General features: G+C 42.5%; 1 protein-coding gene across 2 annotated transcripts in view; it reads right to left on the minus strand.

The window, feature by feature from the left end:
- Positions 1 to 13,728, minus strand: part of igsf3 (immunoglobulin superfamily, member 3) — a 126,939-nt gene that overhangs the window by 44,615 nt on the left and 68,596 nt on the right. For both annotated transcript variants that reach the window (XM_058392110.1, XM_058392109.1), the window contains exon 3: positions 4,609 to 5,028. In XM_058392110.1, the coding sequence (XP_058248093.1) occupies positions 4,609 to 5,028 (420 nt within the window). The remainder of the gene's footprint in view (positions 1 to 4,608; positions 5,029 to 13,728) is intronic.

A 13,728-nucleotide genomic window follows, 5' to 3' on the forward strand; every position in this document is an offset into this window, starting at 1 on the left:
CTCACACACACCCAACAATCTGCTTACACTCACACACCCAACAACCTGCTTACACTCACACACACCCAACAACCTGCTCACACTCACACACACCCAACAACCTGCTCACACTCACACACACCCAACAACCTGCTCACACTCACACACTCAACAACCTGCTCACACTCACCAACCTGCTTACACTCACACACTCAACAACCTGCTCACACTCACACACACCCAACAACCTGCTCACACTCACACACACCCAACAACCTGCTCACACACTCACACACCCAACAACCTGCTCACACACTCACACACACCCAACAACCTGCTCACACACTCACACACACCCAACAACCTGCTCACACACTCACACACACCCAACAACCTGCTCATACCCCTACAGACAGTAGCACACCCACACAGTGACCGACCCACATACACCCACCAACCTGGTCACACCCACACACCCAGCAGTGACTGACCCACACACCTTAACCAAACAACCTGCTCACACTCAGCAGCATACACACACAGCAACCAACCTATATACACCCACCAACTTGCTCACACCCAGCCTCACACACACACAGCGACCAACCCACAACCTGCTCACACACACCCAACAACCTTCACTCACACACACATAGTAACTGACCCACACCCACAACCTGCTCACACCCCCATAGCCAGCACACACACAAACACACACACAAACCCAACAACCTGCCAACCTGCTCAAACACCCCACAGAAAGCACCACACATACACATACACATACACATACACACACACACACACACACACAGTGACTGACCCACACACAACCTGCACACCTAAACACATTACTGGCAGTGAATCCATTCAGATACACACACTGCCCTCTGCATTGTCCTGGCTCAGGTCTGCCAGCTCAGACAAAGCAGCCTGTCCTCATAACCCCCAGCTGCTGCAAGGACACTTGGTTACAGCAGGCTTTAAAAGACAAATCGTTTTCCTTCATCCGCGCTCGGCTCAGGGGACGCCGTTTGTAATTCCAATGAGAATTACTCTCACTCAGCATACAGAGTGATCACAGCACATCTGTCCTGCCTTTTTCACGTCACCTTGACCAAGCTTAACTAAATCTTTCAGATTCACTGACTGACCTTAGCTTTTATTCATCATACTGATAGCGCTTAATGACACCCCAGTGTCTACTGCCAGAGAAACTGGGTAATTAAAATGCTCTTATCATCCAGCAGAACAGAGGAACAGTCAAGTCCCTCAAATCCATCTCAGTGTCACTGAGCTTCTTAGAATTTTGCTTCACATCTTGTGTCTTTCATACTGCATTTAAGCGTTTGTATGATTTTGTAATAATTTTAAATTAAAAAATCAGGCCACTTATATGCATTTCGGTATTAACTACAGACAAATGCAAAGTCGCTATCTTCATCAGTACAAATATTGCACTGCTTAACTATATATACACACTATATTGCCAAAAGTATTCGCTCACCTGCCTTGACTCGCATATGAACTTAAGTGACATCCCATTCCTAATCCATAGGGTTCAATATGATGTCGGTCCACCCTTTGCAGCTATAACAGCTTCAACTCTTCTGGGAAGGCTGTCCACAAGGTTTAGGAGTGTGTTTATGGGAATTTTTGATCATTCTTCCAGAAGCGCATTTGTGAGGTCACACACTGATGTTGGACGAGAAGGCCTGGCTCTCAGTCTCCGCTCTAATTCATCCCAAAGGTGTTCTATCAGGTTGAGGTCAGGACTCTGTGCAGGCCAGTCAAGTTCATCCACACCAGACTCTGTCATCCATGTCTTTATGGAGCTTGCTTTGTGCACTGGTGCACAGTCATGTTGGAAGAGGAAGGGGCCAGCTCCAAACTGTTCCCACAAAGTTGGGAGCATGGAATTGTCCAAAATGTCTTGGTATGCTGAAGCATTCAGAGTTCCTTTCACTGGAACTAAGGGGCCAAGCCCAGCTCCTGAAAAACAACCCCACACCATAATCCCCCCTCCACCAAACTTTACACTTGGCACAATGCAGGCAGACAAGTACCGTTCTCCTGGCAACCGCCAAACCCAGACTCGTCCATCAGATTGCCAGATGGAGAAGCGCGATTCGTCACTCCAGAGAACGCGTCTCCACTGCTCTAGAGTCCAGTGGCGGCGTGCTTTACACCACTGCATCCGACGCTTTGCATTGCACTTGGTGATGCATGGCTTGGATGCAGCTGCTCGGCCATGGAAACCCGTTCCATGAAGCTCTCTGCGCACTGTTCTTGAGCTAATCTGAAGGCCACATGAAGTTTGGAGGTCTGTAGCGATTGACTCTGCAGAAAGTTGGCGACCTCTTCGCACTATGCGCCTCAGCATCCGCTGACCCCGCTCTGTCAGTTTACGTGGCCTACCACTTCGTGGCTGAGTTGCTGTCGTTCCCAAACACTTCCACATTCTTATAATACAGCTGACAGTTGACTGTGGAATATTTAGGAGCGAGGAAATTTCACGACTGGATTTGTTGCACAGGTGGCATCCTATCACAGTTCCACGCTGGAATTCACTGAGCTCCTGAGAGCGACCCATTCTTTCACAAATGTTTGTAAAAACAGTCTGCATGCCTAGGTGCTTGATTTTATACACCTGTGGCCATGGAAGTGATTGGAACACCTGATTCTGATTATTTGGATGGGTGAGCGAATACTTTTGGCAATATAGTGTATATAGTTAAGCAGTTGAGCCAAGCTGAATCTCTCTTGAACAGATATAGTCCATATACCAGATTTGCATAAGAGACAATCTGTTTACGAAAAATTCAGTTGACAACCGACTGATGTAGGGGATACATAGTGAGGAAAATGCACACACACCCCTAACTGATGAATTCATTGCTTAAAAACAGTAATCATGCAACATAAGGTTTATCATTTATTGCTGTCTTCTGAAAGAGAAACAGATCACAGGATCCTGGCCCCCTTTTTTTAATACAGTATGTAAAATGAGCTATGATCCTGCTGATATGACACTGGTGGGCTTTAATCTTTAATTTCTGATGAATCATTTATTACTAATTTTACTACTTGCAGTGACTCAGAAGGGGAACTTTGCAAATATCATGCCAGGCTGAAAAATTAGCCATGAAACAAAGAGCTGTCATAAAACAAGGAAACCAGTAGGCAGGAAACAAATGATAGCCTTCAGCCTCTCAACACTGCTTAACAAACCAGCAGCATTCCATACGGTCAATCCGTAGCACATTTGTCCCCATCTCCTGTCTTAACCTACTGTCCTCTTATTTCTATGTAGGACATGTGCTTCAGCTCTTTAGCTCACTGTTTCCCTTCCCTTTATGTTCTGCTGCTACTGCTCCTGTCACCCAGCAGACACCGAATCCATCAAGTTTCTGCTGTGTGGCCGTATGCCTTTGAGAGCCGTGCGGTCTGGTCTACTCCGCTCTCTTCTCCGATCTCACTTCACCTGATTCAAGTCTCGAGTGGCCAATAACGTGGTGTTCCAGACATCCCATCCTGCTGTGTGTTTGATGAGGAGGTATGCTGTCACCTTTCATTCCCATCAAGCCGCTGGGCAGTGGAGCTCTGAGAATGAGTTACTGCCTCGAGATCGGGTACAGTGAACACCTACATCCACTATATAACACAACGTCTTACAGTGCGGGGGATCAGAACACGAACATGAGAACTGACTGGACTGAAATGAACTGTGGCCAGAGATACTGGAGGCTCATTATGCACATCTGGTGAAAAAAATATGAATTGCACAGCATGTGTAAGAAGACGGTTTAATTCTCTCTCTCTCTCTCTCTCTTTAAAGGCTTGTAGGTCATTTATTTCCACTAGAATTCCACAGACATAGGTTGGGCCAGTGTGGCTGTTTGTATTCCAGACAGCTGAGCCAGGTCAGTCTTGACTACAATCCAAACTTCAATAATCTTCAAAACACAACCAGCATCAGTGAGATGGGAAGATCCACTAGTGCACAGGCCATAGAGAAACTCTACCCTGGAGGATGGTGTTAAGAGGATCGACTGTTGCCTCCCTAGGAGGCTGGTAATGAGCTTAATTTCAGATAGCGATCTGCACATAGCATACATAAGCCTGAAATGGCTTCTGTTTCAGCTGCACTGTGGCTGTATTTAGGCAGGACAGAATCATTCTGAATGAGCTCGTGCCACATAAGAAAAACTTATTTGATATTTTTTTCTAAATCTTCTGTGATCTATGTGGGAGGTGGAACATACTGTGTATTTTATTGGAAGTATAACTGCATGCGTGTAGGTTCAGGGGATTGTGCAACTAAGGAAGGTGTCATATTCATCAGAAAGATTGCGCAACCCTGAAATACTCTGGAAGGCATAACTGTGTGTATCTGTACAAAAAATATGATTTAAGAAATACTTTATGTATATAATAATTTGAAAAAATTCTGTAAAAACCTTGACATAGGACAAAGGATACTTAATGGTTAAAGCCTGTGAACTCCAGGACTAACTGATTAACATCACAGAGACCTTAAGCAAGAACTCAAACTCCACTTGGGGATTAATAAGGTCAAGAAACTGGCTGAGATCCCCATGAGAGAGACCCATTCACCGTGGCACTTGCCTGTGGGCTGAACTTTGACCATAGTCTTGTCAGACTGCTTGCGCGTCATGGAGTACCAGGAGCGATCAGGGTCCTGGATCCACTCTGATGCCTCGCAGTAGTATTGGCCCTGATCTGAGGGCTGTAGGCTGTAGATGGTGAGACGGTAGGATGTGCTGCTAGTCTTGTCCAGTCTCACGTCTCCGGAGGACAGACGCTGGCGGTATGATGTCCCAGGCCTCAGTACCATATCCCGTGTCAGGGTGACGAGGTCCCTCGGCGGGGCTGATGGCTCGTCCGGGGAGCGCATGTACCAACCCACTGCAATGTGTGTGTGCTGAGACGTTTGGCGTGTTACCTCACAGCTCAGCAGCAGCGTGTCCCCTTCCACTTTGGCCAGAGTCTGAGTGGGTGAGGTGACGGACAGCGTGTCCGGGATCACTGCAGGAAAAGGGAGAGAAAGGAGCAATGTTAGACATGTTCACATAAAAGCATCATTTGCTCTTAAACACCATCAAATTTAATCAGGATTCTTCTGGCAGTGGAGCTTAACCTTGTTAATATTACTGCACTTCACCTCAGAAAAATAAACCCCCTTACTTACTTTCTCACTCTGGTTTCCGCTTCAATAAGAAACAGTCTCAACTGACCAACCCTGTTCCCGTCTGTCCTTAATAATACATTCTTAATATCCTCTAAATCGCTGTCATGTGTTGTGCTCTAATCCGAGGCAATACCATTTAACTCTCCAGTATTCACTGCATCTTACCATGCAGCTAGCATCAATTAGTGTCAGCTGTAATAGCTCATGCCTGGCAGGTTCACTTATTCATCTATTACCACCTGTTCAGTCCTTACCTTATGGGAATGAGCTTAACCTGCTGTGCGCAATGCATAATGTTTAATCCATGTTCACTAGTCTGGCTTTCTATCTACTGTAATCAAACAATCTGTAAGGAAACACTTTGGGGTGGTGCTGTACCACCTAGAAATGGATTACTTTTAAATTGAATAATAAGAAGAAGCCTTTATCACCACCACACATATATTACAGCACAGTGAAATTCTTTTCTCTGCATATCCCAGCTAAGGAAGTTGGGGTCAGAGTGCAGGGGCAGCTATGATACAGCAACACTGGAGCAGAGAAGGATAAGAGCCTTGCTCAAGGGCCCAACAGTGGCAGCATGGCAGTGCTGATGGTTGAACCCTGACCTTCTGAAGAAAAACCCTTAACCACTTAAAGCCCCACCGAACAAGTCACACTGTTTTCAGTGTTATTCCCCCATCTTCTTTTTTTCTCTCCTTTGAAGCCAACTAGACAAAATACCACAACATATTTTTCTACCAATAAACCAAAAAGAAAAAACTCCTCCGGAAAGCTTACTGACCAATCCAAAGCGCTATCACACAAGACTCGTTCCAAAAAAATATTCAATAAATAAAAGCTTTAGAAGCCAGAAGCTTATCAGAAATCAGTTTATTGTAAGGTGTACATTATATCGAGCTTCCATCACATAAATCCTTCTGAATAAGCTGTTGCTATAGAAATAATAATGGTTTAGCAGGAATACATTATAATAACCTGTCATTTATGGTCCCGGTGGAAGTATTGTCAGAGCTGCTGGTATAGAAAATGAACACACCTTCTGAGTTGAGAATTCAGCTGCACTGTGATATCATTTCCATTCAAGTCAGATACATGAGTGAATGAAAGGCTACTGAACCACATAGCTATATCTTTTTTTTCTCAGGTAAGGACAGGTAATGGAGTGTGATGTAATAAAGAAGCAGGGAAAGACTGCATAGATCACTTTAAGGACAGATTTATACGATAAGATCATTCCAAGTCTTCCATTTTTACCAGCCATGATCATTTTCACTATTGCTACTATTGCACAAAGAACGTTTCTGTTTACGTGACCCCGTTTTCAGCAAAGACCACGCTGGTCAATGACGTAAAACAGAACCTAGTAATTTTCTAGGTCTATTGTTAGAGGATCTTTATCGTTTAATCTGACAGGAAAAACGTGTTTTATTACGGTCTGCCAGAGAAATCAACTGGGATAATCTTGTACAGTGAGTGAGTATTGATATTAAAATACTGCAGAAATCACACTTTGGTTTCATTCAGATAGTTAGATGGAGATTAGTTAAAGACTGAATTAATGTAAATGAAGAGCCAACTGTACATTTAAAAAAAAAAAAAAAACATGCTGGAAATAACAATGAAAGGCATTTAAGAATTCAACAGAGGGGTTGAGGCGATCCAACTCACTTAAGTCAATCTTTCTCTCTAAAGATAGCCACTAAAATAATGGAAGCTTGACTGAGATGATGGAAAAGCTTAAAGAGCAGATGAGAAATGGAGACAGAATAAAGCACGGTGTCAGCATTGGAGTGCTTTTAGAGCAGTGCCTCTATTTCACAAGCATGGATTTTGCCTTACGGATTCATCCGGTGTATTAGACGCCGACTTCACTTCTACTGAGAATGCTTATTCACCACTTGTCTATAGCAGACTGCATTAAAGCATTAATGTGTGCCATGATTTGTGGTTTGAACCGAACAAGGTCAGAGTCCTGAACACTCTGAATACAAGAGAAACTATGGTTGAGGTTAAGCTTTTAAAGCTGCCCGTGTCTGCTGGAATAAATGTACAAACGAGAACACTGGCCTTCAGTGCACAAACCATCAGGTAAGTGTGTGTGTGAGTGTGTGTGTGTGAGTGTGTGTTTTCTCAATTATTTAAACTCCACTTTGCTCACAGATTTTCAAAGTAGAGGCAGATGGCTTAAAGGAGGTGGAGTGACAAAGCTGTGCACTGCTGATGAAATGAGATGACTGAGGAAAACGAGAAAGAAAAGGAAAAGAGGTTTGAGAGAGAGAGAGAGAGAGAGAGAGAGAGAGAGAGAAAGAGAGAGAGACTTTTGTAATGGAGGTGAGTGATATGAAAGATACATCAATGCACAGCTAACAAAACCAAAAAAAAACCCCAGAAATTCCTACAAGATTTTTGTTCAGATTTTATGAATAAATGGAGGGAAGCTATGAGTACCAATGTTTTTTTAAAATATCCAGTCAGTTAGTCTATACAGTGAGCATCAAAGCCCTGATAGCTGACAATAATGACAATACAATACTGTCCAGCTCTAATGAATAATACTAGGAAGAAAAAAAAACATCAAGAATATGAGGATGAATGCAAAAGGTTGAAAATGAATCTCCATTTCACACAGAACTGGCCTGAGAGGAATAAAAAACCATATTAGAGTCTGATCATGTACACCGTGCTTCTGCACCCTCGCTGTTGTTAGCAGAGTTAGGGAGACGAGAAGGGCTATTGCCTCATAACACATTCCACTGTGAAGGCGTTTTGTGTGTACAAGTGAGTATGTGTGGGCATGGACGAGAACAATTCTCCTCGTTCCAATACAGCAGAGCCAATAGTCCACCCACACCATGAACACTTGATGAACATATCATCCAAATAAGGCAATGGCTGAAATCAGTAACCATCATTTACCCAGGTATTCCACAAGCCCCCAGAGACACGAGTCTGTAGCTCACCACCACCATCATCATCACAGAGAGTATTCCACACAAACACAAAAGGGGAAAAAAAAAAAAAAAAGAAAAACAGAAAAAAAGAAGAGTTTGTTACCATAACAACTTCCCAACGAGAGCCAAGCAGAACCGGCCTGCTGTTGCCATGCCAACACTAAAGTCTAAATTCACAACTCCTGGAGCAATAGAGGACATCAAATAACTTTAGCTAGCGATGCTAAGGCTTCCTCTGCCAGGCCAGGCTTCCAGGAAGTGAGCTCAGCCAGAGCAAAGCCATCTGCATTCAAGCCAAGACATTACTGAGGCTAACATTATCTCAGTGAGAATCACTCATATACCTAAAAGCATGTCAGTGATCTAACCCTGGAGCAAATCTTGCTATTCTTTACAATCCCATTTCAATTCAAACCAAAGTAGCTCAAGCTGAGGCTTTCTTCTAAACACAAACTAGACAAATATGCACTCTTCTCCCAATGTGTTTCGGTTTCAGACAGTCGATGGGGCAAGTGCACCTCCATCTTCACCTCCCAATCTCATGCTGCCCACTTGCCCTTAAGTTACCGGTATTTATGTACGTTTCCCTGACCTTGTCAGTGAGCATGGTTTTGTCGTGAGGTCAGTACCATTCATTAGTTTCAGACATACAGGACCTGCTTGTCTCTCAGCTCAGTGATGTGGAGTTTCTCTAGGAGATGTGCTCTGACCCTGAGGCATGTAAGATAGTAGCTGAGTGTGCTTTTCCACCAGATGGAATAAAGGACTCTTCAGGGTTCAGTTCTCAGGCTTCGAAATGAAAGTTGTTTTCTCTGTAACCTCATGTAGCTCCTAGGTGAAAGAATGCACTAGACAACTAGATATGATCTTCTGCCTCCATGACAATCTTCCACATTCCGCAATTTCCATTTGCTCTGTGACCCCAATCTATGCAGTGGCAGCGGGCCGTCTGTGCTGTGTGGCCAAGGCTAAATCCCAGAGATAAGAGCTACATGTCAGGATGTGTATGTGTGTGTGTGTGAGTGTGAGCCACACAGAGGGTTTTTTCCCCCCATTTGCAGCATCAACTAAATTTTGTGAAGTTCCAGCTTACAAATGCCTTCACGGTCAACTAACATGACTGAATAGTGAGACTCACACTTACATATTAATGTGATTTTATGCTGATAAATAAAACACTCAGTGAGATGGTTTGGTTGGTGTAAAGACTTCACAATTTTACATCTTTTGACTATAGTTGTGTAAGGATAGCTTTTAAATCGCAGACCAGCCTGACCCTCCTGCTGTATATCGTATCGTGTACCTGCCTGTAACCTTAGACAAATATTCTGTATAAGTTTACAGGCAGGTACAAATAGCTTGTTCTAGAAAGATCTGAGATATTAATTATTTAGTTATTAAAACCACTCTGACCCTGACTGGGATAAAGACCTGGAGATGAATGATAAAATGGTGTAAATGCATTGTGTCTGTAAATGCAATGCGAGTAACCTTCTCATGCCAGTGTGTTAATGGACGTGTGTTAATGGACATGGCCTTTCTTTGTCCTAAATGTCTGATGTCTCACTGCCTGGATTAAAGCAAAAACCCGCCCACTCCTACCACTTTTTTTGTCCCAAAGCACTCTTCTACTCTGAGACAGAACTGTTTTGAACTTGAAGCAGAGGGACTAATGCTGCCTTCATGTGCTGACAGAATGATCCTACTTCCTACTTCTGAAGTGGTAATTATGAGTATGTCTGGTTCACACGCTTTGTTGTTGGAAAGAACATAAAACATGGATGACACCAGCTTTCTTCATACATATTTCTTTCCTTTCTGTATTTTATTTCCACAACATAACACCTTATTACACAGTAAGCTTGTTGATGCTAATGGAATTATGGACAAATATGAGCTATTTTCACAGTGTAACGATATACAACATGTATAGAATTTTTTGCTGATCTACATAAATGAATATAACCAAAACAGCAAGTGCTGACAATTAGCTGTGTTTAGAGATATACATAAAATCTGTCATTCAGTGCTCCCTGCTGTGTTAAAAGTTTAGGACTCCTCACATCTCGGAAACTCATGTATCAAAATAACCTCAAAGAGTTTCACGGTCGTAATTACGACTTGAGTTTTCATTCATGTACAACTTCCTAGTGGGAAATTCCTATTTTATATCCAGAGAAAGCAGATAAATGATCCTTTCCAATGAAGCTTCAAACATTCTATTTCCAATTCCAACCTCTTTCCTTCTTTGTAGCTAGTCTCTGATAAAAACAAAACAAAACAAAACATGTGAGTGGATAAACAGAGGCTTTGTTATAGAAGCCATAATGGTTCATGTAAAAAAATAAATAAATAAATAAATAAAAAATAAATAAATAAAAGATTATGTCTTATGCTGAAATACACTGCTGGATCTGCATCTGGACTCCTGCTATATAGTTCCTTTAATTAGCTTTAGGTAAAAATGTCCTTAGCTTTTAATCTGTGGTGCTGAAAATCAGCTTTTCTTATAATTCCCCTACAGAGTCCTTGTGTGTCATGTCAATCCCAGACCTGCAGATGAGAAGCTACTAAGGGAAATTAACATAAGAGAATTAGTGAAGGTTAACTGGTTGTACCATCTTATCAGGCATTAGATATCATTTTGCCATGAAGATGATTTAAGCCAACACCAACAATGAAAAACAATCCATCCTTCCTCCTGCAGCTCAAGCAAATGAGGCTTCCCACTCCAGCGCACCCCATGTTAACCCTGCTCATCTCCATTACAATATCCAAACGCATCAACTAGCAAAAGTGGCCTGTCAGTTAACATAATCCCACAGTTAATACAAATGCAAATGCGGTGAGGATTAATTAAATAATTAGAAAAGAGTGGAAGGAGGCTACCCCCTTGCCACCGACGCCCCTTCGGCATCATTTCCTCTACTTGGTAGTGTTGTGGCTATGTAAAGAGGAAGGAATTAAGGAGCTTAAGAGTGAGAGTGCTACTTCACAGACAGGATGCTTCCAAAAAAAAAAAAACTCAGCATATGGTTTGGTGTGCAGCTCATTTGTGGCATTATTGGACCATGCTAATGCAGCGTTAATTAACACCACGGTCCTTTCTTCAAGCCCTGTTAGCTCTCTCCACCCATCAGCGTATTTATTCTGTCTCTTTCTGCCCATTTCACACACACACACAGCCTAAACAGCTGATGCATTACAACACTGAACTTATCAGGAGCTGGATCATTTCTATTCTATTCTAAGCTTGTCCTTTCTCCTGTAGCGCAGAGCCAAGCTCTTCATCCTCACACCCACACTCTGTCCACTTCCTGTGATGCACACACCACACAAAACATCATGCATTTACTTCCCGCATAAACACATGCCAAGAGAAGGGTGTAGAAATGAAATATATTCACTGGCCACTTTATTAGGAACTCTGCTCATTCATGCAGAAAAATCATGTGGCTGCTACACAATGCGTAAAATCATATAAATACAGATTAAGAGTTGAATGGGGGAAAATGTGGGCTTTGAATATGGCATGGTTGTTGGTGACAAATTTCCAAACTGGTTTGGAAGCTAATGATAACCTAAATAACCAGAAAATTCAATTCAGTTCAATTTTATTTATATAGAGCTTTTAATAATGGACACTGTCTTAAAGCAGCTTTACAGAACATAAGAAATATAGGACAAAAAGTTCATGATTAATATTAGACTTATATTTAAATTTATTTGTATTTATCCCTAATGAGCAAGCCTGAGGCGAATGTGGCAAGGAAAAACTCTCTGAGACGGTAAGAGGAAGAAACCTTGAGTCTCAAAAGGGAACCCATCCTCATTTGGGTGACACCAGAGAGTGTGAATTACCATAAACACCGGAGAGTGTAATTATGAATAAAGTCCTTTCTACAGTCATATACAGTCAGATGGAGCTGTGTAACCAGGAACTCCTGAGCAATTTAACGCCAGCTCCTCCATGCCGAAGCCTTCAAATGCTCAATGACAGAGATGCAGGATATCTAGAAAGTTATTTTGTGTATTGATTAGGAGGTTGTTATCATCCACATGGAGTTGGCATTTTCTCTTCGAATGTCTGAAATCTTCATGAAAAGCATCTCAGACATGCTGTAGCTTGAGGTGGATGAAGTACAACAGCACAAGATCACATGAACATAAATCTCAGGCTACAGTGGACATAGACTCGCCCAACCTGGACATACAGTATATGATGCAATAGTGGCTGAGTGCATCTGCAGCATATCAGATAGACTGTTCTTTCACACCATTATTATACACGCTCTTCCCAGGGGATGTTTTCAGTGAGGCACAAAAAAATGAGACCTGCTTTCCAAAAGAAACCACATTTCCCTCAAGTCCCTCAATTTTGTAATAGATGCAAAAGCAGTCCTAAGGATTTAACCTCCTCTGCACCTAACTAGAAAAGAGCAAGAGAGTGAGAGAGAAAAAGAGAGAGAGAGAGAGAGAGAGAGAGAAAGAGAACAAAAGAGAGAACGAAAGAGAGAGAGAGAGAGACTCTTTAATCATTACATTTTGAGAGCCAAGTGCTCGGCCTTCTCATTGAGACGCAAGACCGAGCTCTCCCTCTGTGTGTGTGTGTGTGTGTGTGCGCGCGCGCGCGTGTGTGTGTAGCCAAAACTCGCCTCTGGCACTGCCACTCTTACTGACAAACAAGCAGACGCACACAAACACACACACATGCATGCAGACAGACACACACACACCACAGAATTACAAGTTTATTTGAGTGTCTAATGTTATATATAATCACAATGGAGCAATACAAGCAACAGCTGTGAGGCGAAAACATACACATACACAGAGAGAGAGAGAGAGAGAGAGAGAGAGAAGGGGGGGTGTGTGTGAAAAAAATAAAGAACAATCTGTGCTATAATCATATGCATCAATATGCATTGACCCTATTGTGATTACTGCACAGATTATTAAACACATTACACTAATAAGTACCATCAAATCTATTTACTACAGCTATTAACTTTTTATTACGGAAACTTCTGGCCACAGAACCATCTACACATGACTAGAAACGTATTAAAACTAGATCATCATCAATAACATCATTTATATATTTAAATAGTTCCTTCCCCTCCTTCCCCAGGAAAGAAACAACCTCCAATAATAAACAGACACGTCTAGCTGCCATCATTTTAAACCCGTTCAATGAAGTGACCGGTCATTAGTGTAAGGAGAACTAATGAAATAATTACAATAACTAGTCCTGTATGAGGGGAAGAGGACAGTTGGTACTGATCTGCACTGATATCATATTGTTAAAGAAAGTTATTAATAAAATCACAGGAACCCTGGGGGGCACAAGCCATACGAGACAATCAGTGGTGTAGAATGACTAATCATTTTGATATTTCCTTTCAGCACAGTGCCCTGACCCACCCTGCTGTCCTCATTCCAACCCCAGACACATAGAGCAAAAGCCCCAAAGCACTTTGGGGATGAAGCTTAAATGTCATTCTGGATTCCACCGGAAATGAATAAAATCCCCTGCTGCCCACTGAGGTCACATTTGGTGCACAGAAAGTTGAGCTGGACAGA

This window comes from Hemibagrus wyckioides, linkage group LG06, assembly GCF_019097595.1.
Source record: "Hemibagrus wyckioides isolate EC202008001 linkage group LG06, SWU_Hwy_1.0, whole genome shotgun sequence".
Taxonomy (NCBI): domain Eukaryota; kingdom Metazoa; phylum Chordata; class Actinopteri; order Siluriformes; family Bagridae; genus Hemibagrus; species Hemibagrus wyckioides.